Below are 26,918 nucleotides of genomic sequence, written 5' to 3'. Positions count from 1 at the left end.
CCCGCCCCCCCCCCCCCCCCCCCCCCCCCCCCGCCCCCCCCCCCCCCCCCCCCCCCCCCCCCCACCCGCGGTGCGCCCTGCCGCGCCACCACACCCCCGCAGAGCACAGCTGCCGAATCCCCCCCTGCGCCCTCCGCGCGCCCAGCTGCCGAAACAAAAACAACCCACCCCACCCCCAGCGCCGCCCGACCGAACCCCCAAAAAACCCTGAGCGTCCCCCCTCCACTCCAAGATTTGCCGCCCCTTACCAGGAGCTGCCCCAAGCACATGCTTGGTCGGTTGGTGCCTAGAGCCAGCCCTGGCCTTCAGAACAGTTCAAAACATAGAGAAATCAGTATCTTGTAGTGTATTTTTCAGCAGGGAGAGTGGGGATTTGGTACACAGAAATGTATATATAATTCTGCCATCCTCACTGTGTTTCTACGAGGTCCTATTGCATTAATTTAGATGGAATAAAGAGGCCCAGAATCAAAGGTGTTAATATGACTCTGAAACTGTCCAGCATTGAACAGTTTTAAAACAAGGTTCAGGGCTTGGTGTACAGAGACCTCATCCTGCTTAGTATCATGGTAAACGCACCATTAAAAATCCTTTAAACCTTTTGTTACAGATACAGAAAAGAAGGAAAAACAGTTGAAGCATTGACATGTAAAGTATTAAATAGGGCTTTCATTTGAACAACATCACTTGTTCCCTTTCCCTTTGGCTGCAGAGAGTTTTTAGAACAAACTCTCCCCCTGTTCTCCCCTCCCCACCTTGTTTAACAGTCCCTTACACGGCATTCAAATGATAATAACTGTCCTTTTTTGGGAAAAGAGAAAAAGTTAATTGAAACAGGCTGGAACTGTTGTTATTAAAGTCTGATCCCATTTCCTAAGAATACAAAACAAATCAAACACACACAAAAGGAGAGAGAGAAAAATAGCAAAGACAGAAAATGCAGCTTCTGTCTCTGTTGTTGACTTTCACTTGTAACCTCACTCCTGGAAAAACTCAGGCCCAGTATCTGGTCTTATCAGCCACTTTGGGATCTGGCAAACTTGACCCAGCATTGGGCTGTTTAGGGTTTTGGTTTTAATTGGCTCTCTGGTCACAGGCTCACAGCAGTGTTGCAAAATATGCAGTCTTGGCTGGCTAAGCCAGGCTCTTATTAGACAGAAGGCAAAAGGAGAGAGAAAGGGGAAAAAAGACTAAGATAAGGAAGGAAAAGGACATGGCGGGAGACGGAAAGGAGAGAAACAAAGTCTCACATCCCAGATGGTGTTTGGAATTTAGTTGGAGCCGGTGGAGGTGCCGGTGCCCTCTAACTTGGTCTGGTCAGGGTATCTCTCAGGATTAGAACACAGAAGGTCTGGGATCCCAAGAGATGGTGGGGGTGGCAGCCATGATGATAAAACTCTCTGCAAGAGTTTTTGGCAGACAGCTACTTCTTCTACTATTTTTTCCCAAAAGTCTTTTATTTTTAAGAACCCCAAAAGGGAGTGTTGGGTGGAATAGTCCATTCCCTCATTATTTTGTCCAACAATAGGACTAAATTTCTGACACATTAATTTTGGTTCACTGATTTCTGGTCCTCTGCTCCTCTTGTTTATCTGTCCCAAACTTAACACAGTCCGTGAGTGGTATCAGTAAAACTCTTTCTGTTTAAATAAATTGTCTTTGTCTCCTTACATCTTTTCTGAAGAAATATTATGTAAAGGTCATTGTGACTCACTTTTTACAATTGAGCTTACAGTTAGGGTAAATGTATAGGCCCAATTATCACAACAGTCCTTGCTCAAAGCTCTCAGTGACTTCAAGGAGAGTTTTGCTTAAGTAAGGAATGAGTGAACATTTATTTAGGACTTCAGGATTTTGCCTAGTAATACTACAGATGGAAACTACAGAGATGCATATATAGCAAGTGATGCATTTGTGTGCACAAAACAGGCATAAACACATGCAAGTATCCATTTTGGGTATGTAAATGTGACACTTAGATGCAAAATGTACCTGTTTGCTTGTTCAGTGTTTATTTTACAGACAGAATTTGGGTGCCTAATTATGTCTTCATAAATGTGTTATTTACAAAATATAATAATATACAAAACACAAGAGTAAAACACATTAAAGTGAAATAATTAAAAAGAAACACATAGACCCTTAGCTCTATTCTTCACAAAGGTCTACAGCTTACTTAGAGGTAGCTGCTACAGGAAATAATGAAGAAAAACAATCACAGTGCTACAAGGTAATCTTATTCATCTTTCTCTGGCTATCATAGTTACATCTAGAGAGTGTGTCAGGATTTCTGTCAGATGAAAGCATAGAGACTTGCTACTGCATCTCAGTTAAATATCTAAAAACTATCTTTGACAAACAAGATATTGTTTGAGTGACACAATAAGTTCTTCCAGATGCTAATTCAGACTGCTTTGGTCAGGAAAGGAATTTAGGGTCTAATCCAATTCCCACTGATTTTATTGGTGCAGGATCAGGGTTTAATTCCTGTTCAGTACTTAGCTTACACATCCATTGTTAATATGTTCTATCCAAATGAACAATGTCTGAGACATGTCCTACTGTGCCTCCTTTTCTTTGAAATGTACCTACTTGTTTGAGGTCCTACACAGTTGATGGATCCTTAATTAGGGTTATGCCAAATGACTGTAAATTCACGGTTCATACCTGCTCAAACTAAACTTCTAATTTATGTTTAGTGTGCTACTGTGTGTTAATGACTCTCTTCTGTAATAATTTTTTCTGCATTACTGTAAGGAATGTGAATTCACTTCCTGTGAAATAATCTGGCATCATCCATGATACACATTTATTGAAAACTGTATTATGGAATGTTAGTGATGTAAAATGTACAGCATAATTAAAAGTAATTAGAGCCAGACTTGAGCCGTGATGTTTTGGACAAGTCATGTGACAACGCTAAAGAATTACAAGACTTACTTTCTGCTTCCACTAAAGTAAGATCTTCGAATGAGGAAAAATTATTCTTCACATGATTGTTCATGTGGAGTCCACTCTTGGTTTGCACGCGCCCCATGTGCACAAGATCAGATTCCTTTGGGCCAGCAGTGCATGTTAGGGTTGTGCCTGCATTCTAGATGTCTTTGCACCCAACCATCTAATTTCTTTCTTGCCATCTGTGGCAGCAAGACAGAACCCCTTCAGTGGCCACCGTCTTCTCTGAACACTGTGTTACTGTTAAGTATTCACCAAGCATTCTCAAAACTATGATACCCACACAAGGAAATAAAGAAACAAATCAACAGAGCCAGACGTGTACCCAGAAGCCTCCTGCTACAAGACAGGCCCAGAAGAGAAACCAACAGAACTCCACTGGCCATCACCTACAGTCCTCAGCTTAAACCTCTCCAACGCATCATCAGTGATCTACAACCCATCCTGGACAATGATCCCTCACTTTCACAGACCTTGGGAGGCAGGCCAGTCCTCGCCCACAGACAACCTTGCCAACCTTAAGCATATTCTCACCAGCAACCACGCACCGCAGCGTAACAACTCTAACTCAGGAACCAACCATGCAACAAACCTCGATGCCAACTCTGCCCACATATCTACACCAGCAACACCATCACAGGACCTAACCAGATCAGCTACAACATCACCGGCTCATTCACCTGCACGTCCACCAATGTTATATATGCCATCATAGGCCAGCAATGCCCCTCTGCTATGTACATTGGCCAAACTGGACAGTCACTACGCAAGAGGATAAATGGACACAAGTCAAATATCAGGAATGGCAATACAAAAACCTGTAGGAGAACACTTCAACCTCCCTGGCCACACAATAGCAGATGTAAAGGTAGCCATCTTACAGCAAAAAAACTTCAGGACCAGACTCCAAAGAGAAACTGCTGAGCTCCAGTTCATTTGCAAATTTGACACCATCAGATCAGGATTAAACAAAGACTGTGAATGGCTATCCAACTACAGAAGCAGTTTCTCCTCCCTTGGTGTTCACACCTCAACTGCTAGCAAGCACCTCACCCTCCCTGATTGAACTAATCTCCTTATCTCCATACTGATTTATACCTGCCTCTGCAGATTTCCATTACCTGCATCTGAAGAAGTGAGGTTCTTACCCACGAAAGCTTATGCTCCCAATACTTCTGTTAGTCTCAAAGGTGCCACAGGACCCTCTGTTGCTGTGTTACTGTTAGTTTGTACTCTTTCCACTTAGTTCACATAGTTAGATAGCTATTGCTCATTCGCTAAAAAGAAATATACAAGTTTTTTCTTAGTTAAGTTTAAGTTTGAGGCTACATCAAGCCATTGTGAAGGGGCATTAGCAATGTGGCAGAAGCTAAATCCCAGGTTCAAAACCTGCCCCTCACATGAAGCTTCAATGCTGATAAATGCTGGGCACTGCTAGTGTCTGTTCTCCCGAGGAGAAGGACATATCCCAGAGCGATGTTTCTTGTCACTCCTTTTTCTGAGGAAAGTCATAAAGCTAGAGAAGCCTGCCTAAAGATGTTCCTCCTCGACAGCTCAATGCAACCCTCCTCAGACACCAAAGGAAGGACTGAGCTATACCACAGTCCACCAGTCAGTCCCTCTCTGGGTGAGGGTGAGCTGAGATCCTACCCTGAGCACTAGTCATCTGCCTACATTCCAGCACTGATGTCCTCTGACAGGAGCAGAAAGGAGCTCTGCTCCACAGATGAGTCAAGGTTCAGGTCACCTTCTCCAGTGCTTAGCAAGTGAAGACAAAAGAGTCATCAGACTTTTGACTCATCTCAGGCTCAGCCTCCTAAGGAGCAAAATCATGAGACGGCCCCTTGGGTGCCCCGGTACTGACTACTAAGAGAACACCAGCAGCACCCAGTAAACCTTGCACACAGCGTTTCTCTTCATATTGAAACTTACATTACCTGCCTCAGAACTGGGCGCCTTGGTACCTACCACCACCATGCCAGTCACTTCAGAGCTGTGTTCCTTAGTACACAGTGTATCAGTACCAGCCATTTTGGTACCGAGAGCATACACTGTACTGAGTGATTTAACTGGAGCCTGATACCGGGGTCACATCTCCTAGAGAGGTTGAGGGTGGTGATATCTAAGCCATCAACTATTGAAATGTTGGTGTGGCAAGTCAAGGAGCTATCTCCATGGCCAATTTCATCTCCTGAGGGAAATGCCCCTTTCTTGGAGGAAGTGTACTGCTTCTCCTTATTCCCATCTAGGCACAGCAGGGAGTCATCTCCTACTCACCCTCTTTCCCCTCCTGGGGTAGCTCCTTGCGTGAATATGGCTGCACACCCCAGAACATCCAGTAGGCCAAGCGTTGTTTGGGACACAAGTACTCAAGTAAGGAATACATAGAGGGTTTCAGGCTGGATGTTCCTTATGAGTTCCACAGTGGGAGCTCAGAAGAAGCTCTAAGTGGGATTCCATAAGGGGTATCAGGAAAAGACTTGGGACTTGTAAGGAATATCCCTCCTGGAACCCCCAATGTATTATTTACTTGAGGATTCGTAACCCTAACAACCCTTGTCTTACTGGATGCTCTGGGATGTGCACCCATATGCACGCAAGCCTGCATCATCTGTTGCTTCCAGGACTAGCTCTCCCTCACCAAAGCAGCAGTATAGACCACCCTATCCAGGTCAATTACTGCAGCCTCAGATTCTGGAAAGACAGGAGGAAAGAACAGCGACAAGAGAAAGAACAACTGTTCCCAGCTGCGATATCTTCATCCTGTCCTGGTGAGGCATTAAACCCCTCTACGCTTGCCTCAGTGGATGATTTTAAGGCATTCCAGGACCTGAGCGAATGCATGGTAGAAACTCTGGATATACCACTAGTGCAGTAGTGCAAACGAAGTCCTACAAGTTCCTGGATGTCTTGCATTCGTCTTTGCCCAGTAGGTTTGCCATGCCATTAAATGAAGGACTGATGGAGTCTGCAAAGGAACTATGGGATATGCCAATATCAATACTGGCCACATCCAACTGAGCAGACAGAAGGTACCAGCTCCCTTTCAAGGGATTTCAATATTTTTATTACCAGCCAGTACTGGGTTCTCTTGTAGTGGTGCTGTCTAGGAGAGGTCAAAACAATGCAGGATCTCCAGAGCCATACCACTCGAAGAAAGAACAGTTACTTACCTTAGAGTAACCGTGGTTCTTCAAGATCTGCTGACCACATAGATTCTATGACCGATCCTTTCCCAGTACTGCAGAGTCCTACTGCTCTTAGATTCTGTATTGGTGAAGGAACTTAGCCGCAGTTGGGCCTGCTCAGCCCTTTCTGCCCTTGGGGGAGGAGTAATAAGAAAGTCACTCACTGCAGGAGTGCCTCTTTGTGCCTAGGTGTGGTGTAGCAGCTCTCTCCCTGTCTGGGACCCCTTGCTGATAGTGCCACAGTGGTCTGTCCCTTCAAGGACACAGCCCTCCAGTCAGGCCAATAATTGTGTCCAACAAAGAGTCCTACAAAAGATGGATTCATTGTCAAGCAAAGAGTTCCAGGCTTCGCCAGGCCAAGGTCCCAGAGTCCTGACCCTCTGGGTTATAAGAAGAACAGGAGTACTTGTGGCACCTTAGAGACTAACAAATTTATTAGAGCATAAGCTTTCGTGGACTACAGCCCACTTCTTCGGATGCATATAGAATGGAACATATATTGAGGAGATATATATACGCATTATGCTCTCTGTATGTGTGTATATATATCTCCTCAATATATGTTCCATTCTATATGCATCCGAAGAAGTGGGCTGTAGTCCACGAAAGCTTATGCTCTAATAAATTTGTTAGTCTCTAAGGTGCCACAAGTACTCCTGTTCTTCTTTTTGCGGATACAGACTAACACGGCTGCTACTCTGAAATCTGGGTTATAAGGTCTTCCTAGACCATATTCCTGGGCCCACACTGTCCACCAGATTCCATTCAAGGACCATGTGGTGGGCTCCAAGGTTCTGCATCCACAAAGGTACTGTACCACTGCTTCCTACCAGACTCCTTACACCAGTGGTTCCCAAACTTGTTCCGTCGCTTGTGCAGGGAAAGCCCCTGGTGGGCTGGGCCGGTTTGTTTACCTGCCGCGTCCACAGGTTCGGCCGATCGCGGCTCCCAGTGGTCGCAGTTCGCTGCTCCAGGCCAATGGGAGCTGCTGGAAGCAGCGCAGGCTGAGGGAGGTACTGGCCGCCACTTCCAGCAGCTCCTGTTGGCCTGGAGCAGTGAACCGCGGCCACTGGGAGCTGCGATCAGCCGAACCTGCAGACGCGGCAGGTAAACAAACTGGCCCGGCCTGCCAGGGGCTTTCCCTGCACGAGCGGTGGAACAAGTTTGGGAACCACTGCCTTACACAAAAAGACAATGCAAAGACATATAAACAAAATTAATAATGGATAAATTCCAGACCTTGCAAGTCTCCAGAGTCTTTCCCCCCTTCTCAGGTCAGGTAGCTTCTCAACAGTCAGGAACACAAGGCAGCTGGACCTCTCTTGGTGCTCCCTTTGAGGCACTAATAGTGTACATCTGTTCACCTCCACTATCTGCCTGCTAACGAGCTGCTCTGCTCCCCTTTTAAGCTACTGCTCCAGCCCATGCATTTACAGGTGTGGCTGTATGGGGCTGTCGGGGCCCAAAGTAGCTCTTTAATTCCTTCCTCTCCAGTGTGGAGTTTGTATACCCCGTCACACAGGTGCACAAGGACATTTAGTGTTCAGGTATGGCCCCAACAGACACTGTGGGCCAAAAAGAATTAAATCTCGTGCACATGGGGTACATGCACATCAAGAATGAAATACATGTCCATGTATTCATATCCATATCAAAGAACCACTGTCACTGTAAAGTAAATAACCATTCCATAAGTTTCTCTGCTTCTTTCTGTTTCACTGCAGATCTTCTATCATTTTCTACCTGGCTTTCTGCTACAGATCTAAAGAGACAGTCATATCTCATCCACATTGTTGGGGAGGTACAGATATGGTGTTTTGGTTTAGAGCAATCTCTAAATATAAATCAGGAAGTAAACAGTATTTAAACAGAATGAAAGGAACAAACAAAATAAAGCTGTAATTCAGTTTTCATTCTCACAAATGGAAAGCCCAGATTTTAGTGTTTATAATTTAATTTTCTACATTGATCACCAACTATTGAGAGAATTAGTTTTACCATTTTTTATCAATATAAAAAAGTCATGTTCCAAGTGTGGAAATGTCTAGTTTCTATTTCCCTTTCAAGTATTGCTGTGAGGCAGCACTTAAATGGCTGCAGAGATCTGAAAGCACATATCAGAAAACTAATGACTTTATTACATTTTGAACTTCAGAACACAATTTTCTCTTCTCTTAGAGTGAACAAAATAGAATTTGAAATGATGGGCTGTATTTAGCAAAAAGATGAGTGGCCTTATGCATTGTCAAGGCAGTGGAATGTCACTGACTAGTTTAAAAGCATGTGAGTGATTTATTAATCCAAAAAATCAAGCATACCACAGCATCTGTTTTCCTTTGCACATGTCTGCATTGCAGAAAGTTGAACCTGGTTGCTTCACTTTAATAAGTCACTTCATCCCGAAATCAGTTCCCATTCTGCTTCATGGATATCAAAAAGTGTCACTGGATGAATGCAGAAGCAATCTTTTTCCAATTCAGAACTAATCCAGCTCTAAGGTGCCCAGAGAGCAGAGAACTTAATATGAGAAAACTCTTTAAGTGCAAACATATTAAGTTAAGATTTTCCAAATGAATTTTTTTTATTTTGAAACAATTTTCTTGTGAAACTTCTTAAGTTAAACTCTGAGTTTCAGTGTATTATTTTACTGCATATAACAATAGCTTTGCATATTTTCTTCAGAGATTGTGACAATTTAAAGATAATAAATGATGACTAATGTGCACCATCTGGCTGGGTTAAAAAAAAAAGATTTCTTCCTGGGCAACCGAGTTTCTGCTAAGCTGATTTACTCAAAAGAAGAAAGCAAACACATTTCTCTACTAAGAAAATGAAGGTTTAATGTCTTCACTGAAATCATTAAATGCTAAAGATGTCTGAGGGTAACATTTGTTTTGTAATACATGATCGATATAAATTAAGTTGATATTGAAATGGAGTTCATTAGTCTCTCCCATTCTCTGAAGGGCCATGTTGTATCTAATCAATCCTGTTCAGTTGCTGCTTTTTTGTTGCTTTCAGCTTCTGGGTTACTGTTTGGTTATGTTGTTTTTCCTCTTAAAACCTCCTAATTAATTCCATTGTGTTTCATAATATTTGTACATAGGATGGAGGGAAATTATATACCGTATATATATTTGTCTTCAGTACATCATCTTCAGTGTTTAATATGGAAAGAAGTAAGATTCTTTTTAATCTCATTCTGTTAAGCAAATGGGTTCAAGGCACTGAGCAACACTGGCAAAGTGCTAGGCACCATTGCAGGACTGGGCCCTTGGTAAGGAGACTGGAACTAGTTTTGCTGTAACTGTAGTCAGTAGCCTGACTCTCATTAACTTCAGTAGGAATAGGATTGGGCCCCTAGGTAACATGGGTTTATTTATGGCCCATATGTCCTTTAAATCTATTTATGACCCAATTGTTCTTTATATCTACAGTCATCAATTCTTTCTCTGTGATTCTAGATGTAGGTAGAATGAGGACACTCATCTCAGTTCTTATCAACATAGTTTCTCTTTCTCATGGCTTTTGGTGGACCAGAGATCATGTATTCATTTATTTATCATATTTCTAAAATGTCACTTACATATCTCATGGCACAAGTGTTGATTTGAAGACCTTTTTAATATCAGCAAGATAAGAAGATGGAGTAGTTTTATACAGGTCTTTAGCGACCAGAGAGGAAAGCAGATAAATATTTTACCTCATTGACACATTAATTCTGGTTGAGTGCCTTCTAAGGGGTCAGATCTATAGATTTCCTTTTTAATCTGTCATTTAGCTGTTGCTGTTTTCTCACTCATTTTTGTAAAGCAAACCTAGTTCTGCATGCCTTTCAAGTGTACTAAAAATGTGATGGTTTTTTAAAGCTTGGTAGACTAAAGTTTATTTGGTTCTTGAGTAATGCTCACTTTTTCTTCTTAACATATGCACAACGTGCCTCAAGTGTCACGTGACCAGGATTCATCACTAAAATTGGTCTACTGGTTGGATCATTAGCTTCCCTGACCCAGGCTGGGTACTGATAGGGAGCGCAACATCAATACTGATCCATGCCCCCCCAGTGCTCACTTAAACTCTGGAGGTCCTATGGGATGTTTGGGCTATAAAGATGAATGGGTAACAAAGTGTGGTTTAGATCTATGTCCACACTGGTTGGCAAAAGGCGGAGACGTGTTCTGATGACTACTAGTGCCTTCTAGAGGGTGGGAGGGCTGGCTGTCAAGTTTCTCTTGTTAAAGTAATAACAATGATAATACTAATAATAGTTAATGAAGCAACTGTTAGGTCTTTTGCTCAAGACACCATCTCTTGACATGGACGAGCTTTCCAACTATCATCATGTCTTAAATCTTCCATTTCTGAGGGATGCTACAAAGAAGGATGTGGCAAAACATTATCAGGTTTCCCCGGATTTGATTTTGGCTTTAAACCTGTGTCTAGTATGGAAGCTGTACAGGTGGTATTGTCTAATTTCCTCCTGATTAATGGATAAAGATAAGAAGCTGGATACTCATGTGCATTGGGTGTGTGTGTGTGAAAGCATGAGAAGAGCATGAAGATACCCTCCCTCCTAGTCTTAGAGCAGATGGAGGTTGCTTCATCCCCCAGTGCAAATCAGAGCAGCAACTCATAGCCACAGTGTTAATGATAAACGTGTTTTGAAAATTATTTTCTATTATATTTACCTACCAGGAACCAAGTTCAGAAATTCTGAGTTTGTCTTGCAACCATTGTTGGCCTCATAAGGCTGAATAAGTAAAGCAGCTCCCTCTACTATAGGTGTGTGATGCGGGGGTCCCCAAGTGGGTGGAGCACTAGCCCACCATACCCTCTTGTGGCTCAAGTCTGTAGTTTGGCGGTAGCACTTAGTGACTTAAGTCTGCAATCAGCAGAAGGGCCTAGTGGCTCAAATCTGCGGGGTAACGGTAGCACCAAGTAGCTCAAGTCCACAATTGGCGGTAACACCAAGTAGGTCAAGTTGGCAGCAGGGGAACCTGGGCCCTCCGGCTCCTCTTGGTTCCAACCCAGAGCCCTAAGGCTGATAGTTCAGGTGTGCAGCCTGAGCAGTCCCTGCTCCCTGGGTACTTCCTAGTGTACCCCTGTTTCTGTAGAGGCCCAAAGGGGACCTGGCTATTGACTTGTAACATATACTCAAATGAAAGGGCTTCAGAGGATCTTCCCCCTCACTCACAGGTGCTCTGCTGTCTCTTCTGTGGTGGCCTGCAGCTCCGTATTAAGATCTGCTCCAGGCAGCTGCGGACACCTGTTGTATCCCTGCAGGAGCTACCAGTGCAAGTCTGCTCCATTGCACCGACTGCCCTGACTGAACTGTACTGCTCCCTTTTAAGCTCTACCTCAGTTGCGAGCAGATGCAGCTGGGTGGAGCCTCCTGGGCCCAGACCTGCTCCTTAACTCTCTGTTTGATCACCCCATCACCAGGTGCTGCAATGTCACTGAGCCAGATCATCCCTTCTGCCTTCCTAAATAGAGGGAACTAAGACCTGGTAAATACAGGGTGGTGGCATGGAGAAGAGTGGAGAGGTGCCTCAGGGCATGTCTACACTTACCTCTGGACACATCGGGGGTCAATTTATTGCGTCTAGTGAAGACACAATAAATTGACCGCTGAGCGCTCTCCCATCGACTCCGGTGCTCCACTGGAGCAAGAAGCGTGGGCAGAGTCAACGGGGGAGCGGCAGCCATCGGCCTACTGCAGTGAAGACACCCTGGTAAGTAGCTCTAAGTACGTCAACTTCAGCTATGCTATTTTTGTAGCTGAAGTTGCGTAACTTAGACTGACTTAGCTCGCACCCCTCCCCCCGCCCAGTGTAGACCAGGCCTCAGCTGCATCATCCTGCCCTGGGCCCTTCAGGAGTCTCTGTGCAGGTTCGCCCTTCCCAAGATTCTCAGGGGCAATAAGGCTCTACATTGAATGGTTCCTGGATGTCCCAATGACTGTCCCATTAGAAGCTAATTCTTTCTCAGTGGTATTGATTTAGTTTGTGAATAGTAAAAAAGTGAAGAGACGGCATAATTGACTGAGAACATAAATTTAAAGTGGGAAGAGTTAATAAAAACTGGGACTGTTCAAGGATATCCTACTGGAGTCCCAAAAAATACAGTTCCACAAACATGAAAAAAGTTATGCTGGGAAGAAAAAAGGTTAAAAAGAGAAGTGGAAGCAGCAACAAAACTAATATCTAGGATGGAAAAGAAGGGAAGTAAATGGCAATGAATATAAATTATAAGTTAAAAGATGTAGGTGACTGGTAAGGGATGATAAAGGAATCAATGAAATATCAGTGGCCAGTAGGTTAAACAAGAACACATTTTTTAAACATTAAGAACAAAAATAAAACTAACCTAGATCAGGTAAAAGTCCATTGATAGTTGCAGGTGGTAAAATTTTAAAAAGTGATGGAGAAAAAGCAGAAATGTTGAATAGATATTTCTGTTCTGAATTTGGAATGTATCCATCACATAGAATAATAATAATTAATAATTCTAGTTCTTATATAGTGGATTTCATCAGTAAACCTCTTCAGCTGATGTTATGGATGGAATAGAAAGTTTACCATCTGTAAGAAAGTAGGATGGGAGGCAACATCTGCTAAAATTAAACATTTACAAATCCACATGTCCAGATAATGTACACCCAAGAGTCTTAAAGAAACTAGCTGAGGCACTCTCTGAACCACTGATATTAATTTTTCACAACTCTTGTAAAACAGGGGAAATTCCAAATGATTGGAGGAATGCCAACCTAGATCCAATATTTGAAAAGCATAAAAGGGATGACCTGGGGAACAATACACCAATTTGCCTGATGCTGATTCTGGGTAAAATAAGGGCACTGTTAATTTGGGACTATCAATATAGAATTAGAGGCTAAAAATACAATTAATGCCAGTCATCATGGTTCCGTGGGAGGTAGGTCTCATTAAACAAACCTGTTATCTTTTTTTTAACAGGATTACAGGTCTGGTTGATAAAGGCAGCTGTGTTGATATAGGATACTTTGCTTTCTCCAAGGCATTTCATTTAGTTCCACATGACATTTTGATTATAAAACTGGATATGGAACTAACAGAGCACAGATTGATTAGTAACTGTTTTACTGACAGGTCTCAAAATGCAGTTGTTAATGAGGAGACATCACTAAGCAGGTGGTTTCCAGCAGGATCCCCCAGGGATTGGTCCAGTGATATTTAATATTTTTATCAACGATCCAGATGATGATATAAAAATCTTTGCTGATAAAGTTTGCAGAGAACACAAAGATTGGGAGGATGGGAAATAATGAGGAGGACAGGTTACTGTTACAGAGTGATCTGAATCACCTGGTTAAACGGTCACAATCCAACACAAAGCATTTTAATACAGACAAATGCAAGGTAATACATCTGAGAACAAAGAATGCAGGCTATTTCTACAGGATGGGAAACTCTGACTTGGAAATCAATGACTCAGAGAAGGACTTGGGGTCATCCTAGATAATCCCCTTAACATGAGCTCTTAGTGTAGTGCTGGGCAAAAAGGGCAAATGCAGTTCTTGTATTTATAAAAAGGGGAATGTCAAGCAGAAGTAGGGAAGTGATCTGGCCTCTGTACACAGCACTGGTAAGATCACTACTAGAATTCTGTGTCCAATTTTAGTGTCCACGCTTCAAGGGTGTGGAAATACTAGAGAGTTCAAAGGATGGACACAATCTTGATCCAAGGGCTGGAAAAAAAGCCTTACAATGTGAGACTTAAGGAGCTCAACTTATTTAGCTTATCGAAAAGAAGGTTAAGAGGTGACTTGATAACCGTGTATAGGTACTTACACATGGCAAAGACATCTTATAGTGGGGGCTTTTCAACCTTGCTGACAAAGCAATAACAAGAGCCAGTGGCTGGAAACTGAAGTTAGACAAATTCAACTTTGAAATAAGATGCAATATCTTAGCAAGGATTGCAGTTAAACATTGGAACAGTTTACTAGGGGAGGTGATGGACTCACCATTGCCCAGAGTTTTTAAAAATGCGATTAGATATACTAAAAGATATGATTTAATCAAGCTTCCAAGAGAAATTCTAGACAGCAAACGATCCTGCTCCCATGGAAGCCAAGTGGACATAAAGAATAATTAAAAGAAGTGAAGAAGGCAAAAATAGAATTATGTAAATTATTCATGATTTTATTTTGAATATCTCTAAAAGCACCTTTTCCATTTTATTCTGCTCCCATTGAAGTCCATGGGAGTCTTGTAGCTGACTGGTAGTAGGAATAGGCCCCTACCCTAATAAAATTTAGAGATGGAAGAAGTCTTTTAGATCACAGGGCAAGGGCCGGCTCCAGTCACCAGCAAAACAAGCAGGTGCTTGGGGCGGCACATTTCTAGGGGCGGCATTCTGGCACCGGCCATCATAGGCTCTGACTCCGGGGCATGGGGAAAAGGTGTCTCCACCACCCCAGCTCACTGCCCCAGCTCGCCTCCGCTTCACCTCTGCCTGCTCTCCTGAGTACGCCGCTGCCGCTCTGCTTCTCCCCCTCCCTCACAAGCTTGCTGCATGGGAAACAGCTGTTTCGCGCAGCAAGGCTGGGAGGGAAGAGAAGTGGAGCGGCGGGGCACTCGGGGGAGGCGGCGGTGGTGGAGTGGAGGTGAGCTCGAGCGGGGAGCGGATCCTCTACCCCCCGTTACTTCCTGCACCCCCCCACCCTAGCTCACCTCCGCTCCGCCTGCTCCCCTGAACGCTCCACCACTCCGCTTCTCCGCCCTCCGTCACCTGAGAGGGAGGGGGGAGAAGCAGAGTGGCGGCATGCCTGGAGGAGCAGGTGGAATGGAGGCGAACTAGGGCGGGAGGTTGTAGGGGGCCCACAGGAAGCAATGAAGGGGGGGAAATGCGGCATGCCTGGGGGAGGAGGCGGGGCTGGGGATTTGGGGAAGGGGTTCGGAAGGGGTGGAGTTGGGGCGGCCCGGGGGCAGGGGGACACGAATTAAAAGGGAGGGTGGTCAAATTTTTTTTTGCTTGTGGCGGCAAAATTCCTAGAGACGGCCCTGCACAGGGCACATCCCATTAGAAGACCAAGATTTCCTGACTGCCAGTAGCTGCTAGTTGCTAATCATAGCAACTGATGCATTATCTAAAGCAGATCCACAAAAAGAAGCTGTACAAATTGTATTAGACAACACTCTCCATCTCTTACTATTCCACCTTTCTACTTACTACTCGGGCTACAAATATGTATTTCGCCTGTAACAAATGCCAACAATAATATTTTTTGCCTTCCTTTTGTTCCCTTCTATTATTTACCTTTCTATCTCCAAGCCACAGCTTTGCTTAATAGCTGTTCTTGTAGAGCGTGTAAACATTAGGCTTTGCCTAAAATTGTCAGTATTTTTCCAGTGTATTTCTCAGGAGTATTGATAACATGGAAGACTATGTCTCCATGCCTTCCTCCACGATTCCCTCTATGCAAAGAACTGCTCCCCAATCCCATGCACCAGTCTTTTAGCTTCCTCCTACAGCCCTATTTCATTCTCATTGTTCACCCCCAGCATTAAGAGATCAGGAATAACATTTACAAATAAAAAACAAAGGCAGATAATCATTTCTCTGTGATATGTGCATGGATCTCCATATTCCTGCGCTGGAGAGCAGAGGGATTGGAGGAGAAGGCAAGATGCCTCTGTAGCATGTTCTCCCACTGCTCTACATCCTGCAGAGGGCTCTTAAAGGGACCAGAGGTCTACCATACAGAGGGTTTAGGAGGAGGAAATCTGGAGGGGAAAGAGAGGTGGGAGAATGTGAATAAACTTCCCTAGGCCCCCCAAAACCACCCTAAAATTAATGCAGCCTGATGTGATTCAATGTTTGTACAGTGCCCCCAGGAGTCCCCTCAAGTAGGGTTCCACAGGGTATATGGGGCATCTGCCAGCAGAGGAAGCACTGGCACTATATTTCCTGGAGCCATACTGCCAGGAATGAGAGAGGCCGGGGGGCCCTCTGCAGCGGTGAAGTTTGAGAAGTGGAATGCCTTTCTCATTGTGCAGAGGTGGAGAGGCAACCCCCACCTTTCCAGACAGATCAATTTGGGGACTGCCATCTAAGGAGAAGCTCAGAGTTCCTTAACCCACCTAACTCCAGGCAGTTTTCTATGAGAAGGGACAATCCCCCACTCCCCACCACCTAAGTTAAGCCACTCATCTGGGTGTCCTCCCAATGTCTGTCTTTTAGACTGGAAATTACTTGGTCAGGGATTGTCTTTTTATTCGTGTGTGTGTGTGAGTGTATCAGTGCTGCCTAACAAATAAATAGCTAATAATAATACATATCTTTGTGTGTGTTATCTGTAATGTTTGAATAGATAGTGGAAGGATGTAATCATTATTGAGCAGTTTAAATTTCAAATAGTTAACGTTATGTATGACTGTAGTGAACAATTGCCAATGAATTCCTAATTGAGTATAAAATGTGAATCATTCTCTTCATGTCTTGTTTTCTTGGCTCCAACCCTTGTGTAGCAGCAGACAAGTAAACAAAAATGTTGTATTAATTGATGAAGTGATGATTTCAAAATGTGAAAAGAAAGCTGTGTTAACTGATCCATTTTGATAGGCAACTCTTTTCATAATTTACCCCAAGCCCAAATATACTAAATATTTGTTTAATAAAGAAAATAGGAAGCCTTTAATAGAAAATATATGACCCAATTAGCAATGAAAATATTAAAATAAATTCAAGGTACATATCTAACCATATTTAAAATGCAAGTTTTAATAATATGAATAAATTATACATTTTTCTAAAAATGCATTGGGGCAAATTTAGAATTGAAATGTAAGCTGGTATAACATAGAGCCCCTTAAACTAACTTAGACTCCTTTATATTATGTTTAGGCCAACTTACATCCATTCTGCTGATGTGCTGTGCTGATGTGCTGTGTAACTTACCTGCTGTTGTAAGAAGGTGTAAAATTAAAGTATGATAAGGGCCATCTTAACATATGCCATCCTGCTCCTTAGGTACAGCACCTCAGACTCCTTTACACATCAATAGAGTGGGAACAGTTAGGATTTATGGATTCTAATTTCTAGTTTAGGTGAATGTAAGGGAAACTAAGTTATACCTCTTTAATTAGCACTCTAAGGACTCAGTCCTGCAAACACTAAGGCTAGGTCTACACTACCCGCCTGAATCGGCGGGTAGAAATTGACCTCTCGGGGATCGATTTATCGCGTCCCGTGGGGATGCAACAATCGATCCCCGAATCGACGCTCTTACTCCACCAGCGGAGGTGGAAGTAAGCGCCGTCGACAGAAAGCTGCAGAAGTCGATTTTGCCACTGTCCTCACAGCGGGGTAAGTCGGCTGCGATACGTTGAATTCAGCTACGCTATTCACGTAGCTGAATTTGCGTATCTTAAATCGACTCCCCCCTGTAGTGTAGATGTACCCTTAGGCATGTGCTTAACTTTATGTCTGTGAGTATTCCCACTGACATTAATGGGGCAACTCACATACATAAAGTTAAGGATGTGCACAAGAGTTTGCAGAATTGGGACATAAACTTGGACCTTTGTCTCCAAAGCAATGTCAAAACAAGGAAATTCCCATCTAATTATAGCCAGTGGTATTGACTGTTCTAAATATTATGACAAATGCCATGAAAGGGCTGTTTAGACTCAAAGAGAGAGACCCTCTTGAGGCAGTGTGTCTTCCTAATACTGATCGGTATGATGCAATTATTCAAATATCCATATTAAGCTTTAATTAAAGAAAGAACCTTTTACATTACTTAATCTTTTATTCTAATACTTGTTTCTTCTTCTTTTTTACAGGAAAAAGTAGAATATGCCTTCCTGATTATTTTTACAATTGAAACATTTTTGAAGATTATAGCATATGGATTATTATTACACCCCAATGCATACGTTAGAAATGGATGGAATTTACTGGATTTTGTAATAGTAGTAGTAGGGTAAGTCATTCACACTTCACTTTAAACAAGGCTTTAAAAACATTGTTCTGAAAATGTGGTCTTGTCTTTATGAAGGTAGCGGTATGCCTTATTCTGATGGGACTGAGGACCGAAGCCTACTAACTTTTACTCATACATAATTTATTGGTCAGCTCACATGAGTGAAGATGCAGAATCAAGCCCTAAAAGGTTTCCAGTTCAGAATGGAGGAACTTGGGTCATATTGTACAATCAGCCTTCAAGCAGAAGACCATGATGCATTCAATGAGTTCTGCCTAAAAATGGATGGCATAACAAGGTCCAATATTAGAGCCCTGTCCTGCAAATTCTTGTACATATGAGTTGTCCCATTGCACCCAGCGGGACTGTTCATCTGAGTAGAGGTTTTCTAGGTTGGGTCCATAATCCTTCAGGGCTCAGCTGTGCCTTTTAAGCACAGCCCAGTGTTGAGGGTGCTTGTAGAGTTGCACTGCCCCACACGCATCACCAGAAAAGCTCTGCCTGCTTCAAAGAGACAGAGAACCTGCTACACCTCTCTGGCATGAGAGGGAGACTGGACACTTCTGTCCCCTTTCATGGGATGCAGCACATTGGTCCCTTCCCCACCACACAGCTGGACAGCATGATGCAGAGGATAGGATGGAACCATGACTCTGTTTACATTCAGCCCTCCCTGTCCCCTGTGGGGTGCCAGGAACCCAAGGGGAGTAGTGAGGGAGCATTTCCTGCATGCCCCATTGTACAGGAACTGCCCTTCTGCCTAGCCCACAAGTGTGTGGAAATTCCTTACTCGCTCATTGTCACTGTGTAAGGGCTATGCAGCATCTGTTCCTTGTTGTGTCAGCACATTTTATATTATCAGTTAGCATTGATTCTCTTTGTGTTACATGCTGCTTTAGGAGATCCTATGTTGAGGCATCAAAGAGTTAATCTTATAGCATATATTCTGTTTTCCCTAAATATGCAAATATTGTCTGATCAGACTGAAATAAGGAATTTTTTCAATAGTGAAGACCCTGTTAAGTAAAAAAAAAAAAAAAAAAAAAAAAGATCCCAGTGAAATGCTCTGCCATTGCTGCTGACTTGCAAAGAAAGCCTTGGCGTGCAATGTCTCATAATGCATTTTTTAAAATAGTTTACATGATACTCAGAGTTTGCCTTTAACTGAAATGAGCCAGGAATTTGAGGGAGAGAGAGAGTTTCTAACTCACACCATTGAGGTAATGAAGGAAAATGATGTGATTTAATGGGAAGGCCAACATTTTGGGGAAAGAATTGTAATTACTAAATCTGCTGCTGTTTTGTGTACATGTAAATACCCAATATTCAAATATTATTTTTAAATAATGAAAATTACTGAAATTATTGCCATAGTACCAGTCTGCTGGCACATTCTGGCCCATGGTTAAAGTGGGAGGAAAGGGAGCAACAGTAAAAGATTCTTTAGCCATATAAATAAAAAGAAAACAAAGAAAGAAGGGGGACTGCTGAACACTGAGGATGAGTGGAGATTAAAGATAATGTAGATATGGGTAAACATCAAATACTTTGCCTCAGTTTTTAATAAGAGTAATGAGGAGCTTGCGGACAGTAGGAGGGTGGCTAATGGGAACAAGGATATGGAAATAGAAATTACCACATCTGAGCTGGAAGCCAACTCAAACAGCTTAATGGGACCAAATCAGGGGGCCCAGATAATCCTCATCCAAGAATATTAAAGGAACTTGCACATGAAATTGCAAGATCAATAACAAGGATTTTTAATGAATCTGTAAATTCGGGGATTGTATCCTATGAAATTGCAAGACCAATAGCAAGGATTTTTAATGAATCTGTAAACTCGGGGATTGTATCCTATGAAATTGCAAGACCAATAGCAAGGATTTTTAATGAATCTGTAAACTCGGGGATTGTATCCTATGAAATTGCAAGACCAATAGCAAGGATTTTTAATGAATCTGTAAACTCGGGGGTTGTATCCTATGACTGGAGAATTGCAAATTATAATACTTATATTTAAGAAAAGGGGAAAAAGTGATCCGAAAAACTATAGGCCCAATACTTTGACTTCAATTGTATGCAAGGTCTTAGAACAAATTTTGAAAGGGAGAGTAGTTAAGCACATAGAGGTAAAGGATAATTGGGATAAAATACAACACCTCAGTGGTTCTCAAACTTTTGTACTGGTGACCCCTTTCACATAGCAAGCCTCTGAGTGCAACCCCCCTTATAAATTAAAAACACTTCAAAATATATTTAACACCATTACAAATGCTGGAGGCAAAACAAGGCCTGGGGTTGATGCTGACAGCTCGTGATCCCACCATGTAATAACCACATGACCCCCTGAGGGGTCCCTAATCCCAGTTTGAGAACCCCTGTACAACATGGTTTTACAAAAGGTAGATCATGCCAGACCAACCTGATCTCTTTCTTCGAGAAGATAACTGATTTTCTAGACAAGGAAATGCTGTAGATCTAATCTACCTAGATTTCAGTAAGGCATTTGTTGCAGTTCCACATAGGAAATTATTAGTTAAATTGGAAAAAATTGGGTTTTAGATGACGACTGAAAGGTGGGTAAATAACTAGTTAAAAGGGAGACTACAACAGGTCATGCTGAAAAGTGAACTGTCAGGCTGGAGGGAGGTTACTAGGTTACAATAACAGTAGTTATTGTTACAATAGTAACAATCCTCAATGATTGATCTTGAAACTGATATTATTTAACATGTTAATTAATGACCATGGCACAAAAAGTGGGAGTGTGCTAACAAAATTTGTGGATGAGGCAAAGTTGGGAGGTATTGCCCATATGGAGGAGGACTGGAATATCATTCAAGAAGATTTGGAGGACCTTGAAAACTGAAGCAATAGAAATGGGATGAAATTTAATAGAGCAAAGTGCTAGGTCATGAATTTAGGGACTAATAAAAAGATTTTTTTCTATAAGATGGGGATGTATCAGTTAGAAGTGACAGAGGATGAGAGACTGCAATACTGGTTAATCAGAGGATAACTGTGGTGCAGCCAATGTGGTGCAGCCATGAAAAAGGCTAATGAAATTGTATGGTGCATCAGGTGAGGCATTTCCAGTAGAGATAGGCAAGTGTTATTACCATTAAATAAGGCACTGGTGAGACCTCATCTGGAATGCTGTGTGTGAGATTCTGCTCTCCTGTGTTTAAGAAAGATGAATTCAAACTGGAACAGGTACAGGAAGGGCTACTAGGATGATCAGAGGAATGAAGAACCTACCTTACTAAAGGAGACTTAAAGAGCTTAGCCTAACAAAACAAAGGCTGAGGGGAGATATGATTGCTGTCTATAAATACATCAGAGGGATAAACACCAGGGAGGGAGAGGAGTTACTAAAGTTAAGGACCGTTGTTGGCACAAGTACGCATGGATAAGTTTAGGCTTGACATTAGATGAAGATTTCTAACCATCAGAGGAGTGAAGCTCTGAAACAGCTTTGCAAGGGGAATAGTGGGGAGCAAAAAACCTAACTTGTTATATGACTGAGCTTGATAAGTTTATGGAGGGAATGGCATGATGAGATTGCCAACAATAGCATATGGTCCATTAAGGTCTGCTTTTACCAACTATCTCCTATGGCCGGAGATAGGATACTAGATGGGCATGGCTCTGAAGTTACTACAGAGAATTCTTTCCCAAGTGTCTGGCTGGTGGGTCTCACCCACATGTTCAGGGTCTAACTGAATACCATATTTAGTGTTGGAAAGGAATTTTCTCCCAAGTCAGATTGGCAGAGACCCGGTGGGGTTTTTTTTGCCTTCCTCTGCAGTCAGGAGCGCTGCCAGCTTTTCCACCGCCCTAGGTGGCAGAAGGTCCCACCCCGAAATGCCGCCCCCCCACAGAGGCGGCAGAAGGTCCTGCCGTGGAAATACAGCCGCGGTCGCCGCCCCCCAAATTGCAGCGTCCTAGGCGACCGCCTAGGTCGCCTAATGGGTGAGCCGGCCCTGTCTGCAGTGTGGAGTACAGATCACTTGCTGGTTTGAACTAGAGTAAATGGTGGATTCTCTATAACTTGAAGTCTTTAAATGAAGATTTGAGGATATCAGTAACTCAGCCAGAGATTATGGGTAGGCGAGGTTTCGTGGCCTGCGATGTGCAGGAGGTCCATGACTAAGGCTCCTAGGTTCTACAGTAATACAAATAATAGATAATCATCACGTAATCTGGATCTGCATCAGATCAAGTGATCCTCAACAGATTGGACCCAGTGCACATGGTGGTTGGTGAGGCCTTTCTGTGGTGGGGTGCTTCGTGGGCAGGTGCTGTGGACTTCACACAAGGGAGCTCCTCTCTCAGACCAAGCAATCTTTGGAGTACTCTACCCCTTTGAGTCCCTTATCTGGTGGCTATGCGATTATTGTAGCCCTGGGCAGTTGAGCAAATCCCTAAACTAGAACCCCTCATCTAACCATGTTGCTAGGGGACATGGGTCTGTCTTACACCAAATTTTCATACATCTCTGTGAGTGACATGTGTGTAATTGAGTGTAAGGGAGGATAAATTAGTGTAAGGAGAGGTCTGTGTCATACCACCTGGTACATCACCTCTATATTTGGCCTTCTGTCTCCAAAACATCATGTGATAAGAAAATTATCACCTACTTATAAAACAGTCACTACAACTGGCTAAGTTTAATTACATCAAATGCTAACCCTGAATCTGCGGTATGTAAGAAGAATTGGATTGTCTCCCATCAGATATTCAAAGCCTCATTCTATGATCCAAGTCCCTGCCCTTTCACTAGTCCAGAATAGGAAGGCTTGGTGTATGAGGTGCAAACCATGTAGTCAAAGATCCAACCCAGCATCCAGAGTAAAAGAAACCCTCAGAAAACAGGTCAGTGGCTCACAGGAAATGCAGCACTCTTACCCAAGCAACCTAGTTTTAAAATAATCAGTTACAGAACATAAGCCAGTACAGGGCCAGTTATTTGATTAACTTGCACCCTTAAGAGAGAAGCCTACTGAAAAATTGTTTTTTGTATTTGACCCTATGTAGAGATGGAATCATCTCTAGATATGATTCCTTTTGAATGAATTTGTTATGGAATTTCATATTTACATTTTAATAGCTTCAAAGGAGCTGCCACTGGTGTCCAGCACTAGGTACATTAAATTAAATGCTCTTATTGTGCATTGTCAGCAGAAAATGTAATGGCTCAAAGGCAAAATCATGACAACCATTCCAAAATTCACATCAATAAGACAAGAAATTATGGTGCATATGCAAAAGGCAGTTTTCCAACATAAATAATTTGGACATTTAATTAAAAGAATATTAAACAGCCTTAGTACACCGTATTGGATAGTAAATGTTATGTTTTAAAGAAAATCAAGGGCTTAATGGCTTTATAGCTTGATGGATTTGATAGAAGTGATATATGCTGGCAGAACTGAAGGCTAGCCCTGCACATTTTTCTCTGTCCCAACTCAGTCAAAACTCTCATTGAAATCAATCAGTTTATGGATTGCTTAGAGAATAATCCACCCACTTGTTTAGTGCCTGGCCCTGCATTCACTTTTCAGGCCAAATTTCCATTGTTCTCAATGGGAGCTTTACCTGAGAAAAGAGTCCAGAATCGGGTCCCAAGGGAGGAAGCTTGCACAGCAGTTTACTGTACCTGTGGACCTCTAATTTGAGGAATTACTTATGCACTGAGTGCCTGACAGCATCCCTCCCACTCAGGCCTTGATTTCAGCAATGTGCTTAAGCATGTGCCTAACTTTAAGAACATGAATAGTTTCATTGAAGTCAATGTGATTACTCACATGCTTACAGTTAGGCCCATATTTAATGACTTGCTGAACCAGGGCATACGCTGTTAAATGTCTGCATTCTGTCATCTCTTAAAATATGTGGATCTCTGACTTGTGTAAATTCAGTAGGTCGGATCATGACCCGAAGATCTAGGAGCTCCACAGATGGTAGGACAGACTGGGGAAGGGGAGTGGGTGACCCAAGCTGGGGTCCAGGGGAAGCTTCCAGTATTCCAGCTCTGGCAAGCTACTAAACATAGCACCTGTTTCTCAGCTGCTCTGTGATTCTTGATGATTTATAACCAGAGCTGTGAAAAACTTTCCTGACAAAACTCAAAACCGGAGAAAATTTTCCTGCTTTCAGGTGTATTTTATAAACCTGAAACACAGGCCAAGTTTATTGAAATTTTTGCTGAGGTTCACAGACCTTTCAGTGGAACGAGGCTGGCTGAGTTCTGATCAGGCACAGGGCCGGCACTTCCATTTAGGTGACCTAGGCGGTCACCTAGGGCACCAGGATTTGAGGGGGGCAGCAATTCGGCGGCGGGGGGCCTTCTGCGCTCCGGGGCTTCGGCGGCAATTCTGCGGCGGGGCCTTCCCTTCCCCGGGGCCCCCCCCTGAAGTGCCCCGAAGACCCGGAGCGCGGAAGGACCCCCCCCCCCGCTGCAGAATTGACGACGACAACCGGGAGCGCGGAAGGACCTCTGCCTAGGGCGCCAAAAATCCTGGCACCGCTCCTGATCAGGCATCGCATGATAGTTCTGTGTGGAAAACTGGATGATGCTCACTTTGGCTTGCACGGCTCAGACCTGAAATCTAGCAAAACATGGAAGTTTTTACAACGCAAATTGAACTATAGCATGCAAAATGAAACAAAAATTGAGACCACTGCTGACCTTAACCACCTGCTTCAGTTTTAACCGTTATGGTTACTGAACTTCCATTCTGACACTATTTTAGTAAATGGCTTCTGCCAGTTAAGAAACACTTTATGAAATGTCTGACTGTAAGGAGAATATTTTTGTGGGTTTTTTTCTTTTGCTGACTATGTTTAGAATGTTGAACTGTAGTGTCATAGGGAGTTCATATAATCTACACCGTTTAAAACTGGGAGTTTCTTGTCATTATCTATTTAATGTTCTAATGGAAAGACTGATTTTGCAAACCTCACAATCTGAAATGTTTGAACAAAAAGCCGTGATAAAGTAGCTTCATCTGTGTAAAACTGGCAGAGACTGTATATTAGCAGAATGTTAATTTAGTGGATTCTGTGTGATCATCCCTCTCTTGGGGGATTAGGAGCTCTTGCACTTCATAACCTTCATATCATGATTTAATACATAAGTATATGTCATTTCGACAGCTGACCAGCTTTTCAGAACTATTCTCAGTTCAAGCAATTTCCTAACACTTTTGATTACTTGGTAAATGGACGGTGATGATGACCTTTCTTTTTTTTTTTATTTGGTAGATTGTTTAGTGTAATTTTGGAACAATTAACCAAAGAAACAGAAGGAGGTAGCCACTCAGGTGGCAAACCAGGTGGCTTTGATGTCAAAGCCCTAAGAGCCTTTCGTGTGTTGCGACCTCTCCGGCTTGTATCAGGAGTGCCCAGTAAGCTATTTTCTATTTAATTCTGTTGGAGTGAATAAAATAACCATTCCATTGTGTTATCTTTTCAGATTATTTAACCTTCTTGCTCTAGAGAGTAGAATAAAAGTGACAGGGTAAAGTTGACTTTCGTTATCTGGTTACGTAGATAAAATGTGTTTCAAGATGTGCGATATCCTGTTTGAAGTAGAATAAGGGATTGTGAACTCATTCAGTGTATGATCGTCTTACACAGTTCACTAGGCAGACAGAAGAATACATTTAACTTTTAGAAGTTTTATATGAAATAAATTAAAGATCAAAAGCAAATGCATCAGAAAATAAAGTTGAGATTTTTGATACCCAAATCCTGGGAAACATACTATGTAGCTACTCCTAAAATTGTCCATATGCAGGTAAATGTATGCCAAAGCAAACAACATGTTTTCTGCCCTGCCTGCACGCAAATAGCTCCTGTTGATCTTAATGGGATTTACTGATGCTTACACCACAGGGAATAAAAGAGCAATTTCCAAAACTAGGAAACTTGAAAAATAGAGCAATTATTTAAAAAAGACACTTGAGTTTTCTAATTATCCTTTCTATTTCCCTTTCATTCATTACTAATTATTGATGCTTTGAGTTGAATGAGGCCTCTCTGTTTCACAACCCAGTTTCCCACATTTGATCCAGCAGCAAATTAATAATGCTGTGTTTATTACATCATAATCTGTTGCCCTGGAAATGATAGTGATGACACAGATTTAGAAAAATAACTTCAGTGGAGAATCAAGCAGAATGGGGGGGAGGGGAAGGATATGCTGTGATGGACAAAGCCTTTGTTTAAATACAAGCGAGCCATATTCTGCTTCATTGATACTGGGCCAGCCCCCAGTCACTTGAGGCCTGAAGGGCTATCAGTGCAGAATTTAACCAATATACATTTAGGGAAAAGAAAAATTATAAAAACAATGTGAAAGGTAAATGAATGTGTCCAAGTATGTTTATATTTTAAAGTTGTTTTAGATGTATCAGTTTTAAAGATCTTTATCATACAGGTGCAGTGCTCTCTAACAACACTATAAACCTTCCAGACCAAAGACCTAATCCTGCAATGAGCTCTGTGCAGATGGACCCCCCTGCACCTGCCTGCCCTGAGCTCATTGCAAGATGACGGCCTGAGCACAGGATTTTTCAAGATTCTTCAGGTGATGTAAAATCCCAGCACCACCTGGAATTCATACCATCTAAGGAGTATGGATTCTTGTTGTTGCCTTTCAAGCATTGCTTTCTGTTACATTAGCCTAACTGAACACAGACGATGTTCAGTTAGAATTTTGCAACAGAATACAAAGCTTTAAAATTTTTTAAAGCAGCCCTGTGCTTGGACATTCGCTTTTGAAACTGAACAGCTTGAAAATT

General features: G+C 42.6%; 1 protein-coding gene across 1 annotated transcript in view; it reads left to right on the top strand.

Moving 5' to 3' along the window:
• The window catches only part of CACNA1D (calcium voltage-gated channel subunit alpha1 D), a gene marked incomplete in the record, with an annotated part of 323,715 nt that overhangs the window by 102,476 nt on the left and 194,321 nt on the right, over positions 1-26,918 (top strand). Inside the window, 2 exon segments of the mRNA XM_034775831.1 lie at positions 17,972-18,111; positions 25,378-25,520. Coding sequence (XP_034631722.1) covers positions 17,972-18,111; positions 25,378-25,520 — 283 coding nt within the window.

The sequence above is a fragment of the Trachemys scripta genome, chromosome 7 (assembly GCF_013100865.1).
Source record: "Trachemys scripta elegans isolate TJP31775 chromosome 7, CAS_Tse_1.0, whole genome shotgun sequence".
In the NCBI taxonomy this organism is placed as follows: Eukaryota; Metazoa; Chordata; order Testudines; family Emydidae; genus Trachemys; species Trachemys scripta.
The sequence above is the reverse complement of the archived record's forward strand: the minus strand, read 5'-3'. Positions and strand labels throughout refer to the sequence as shown.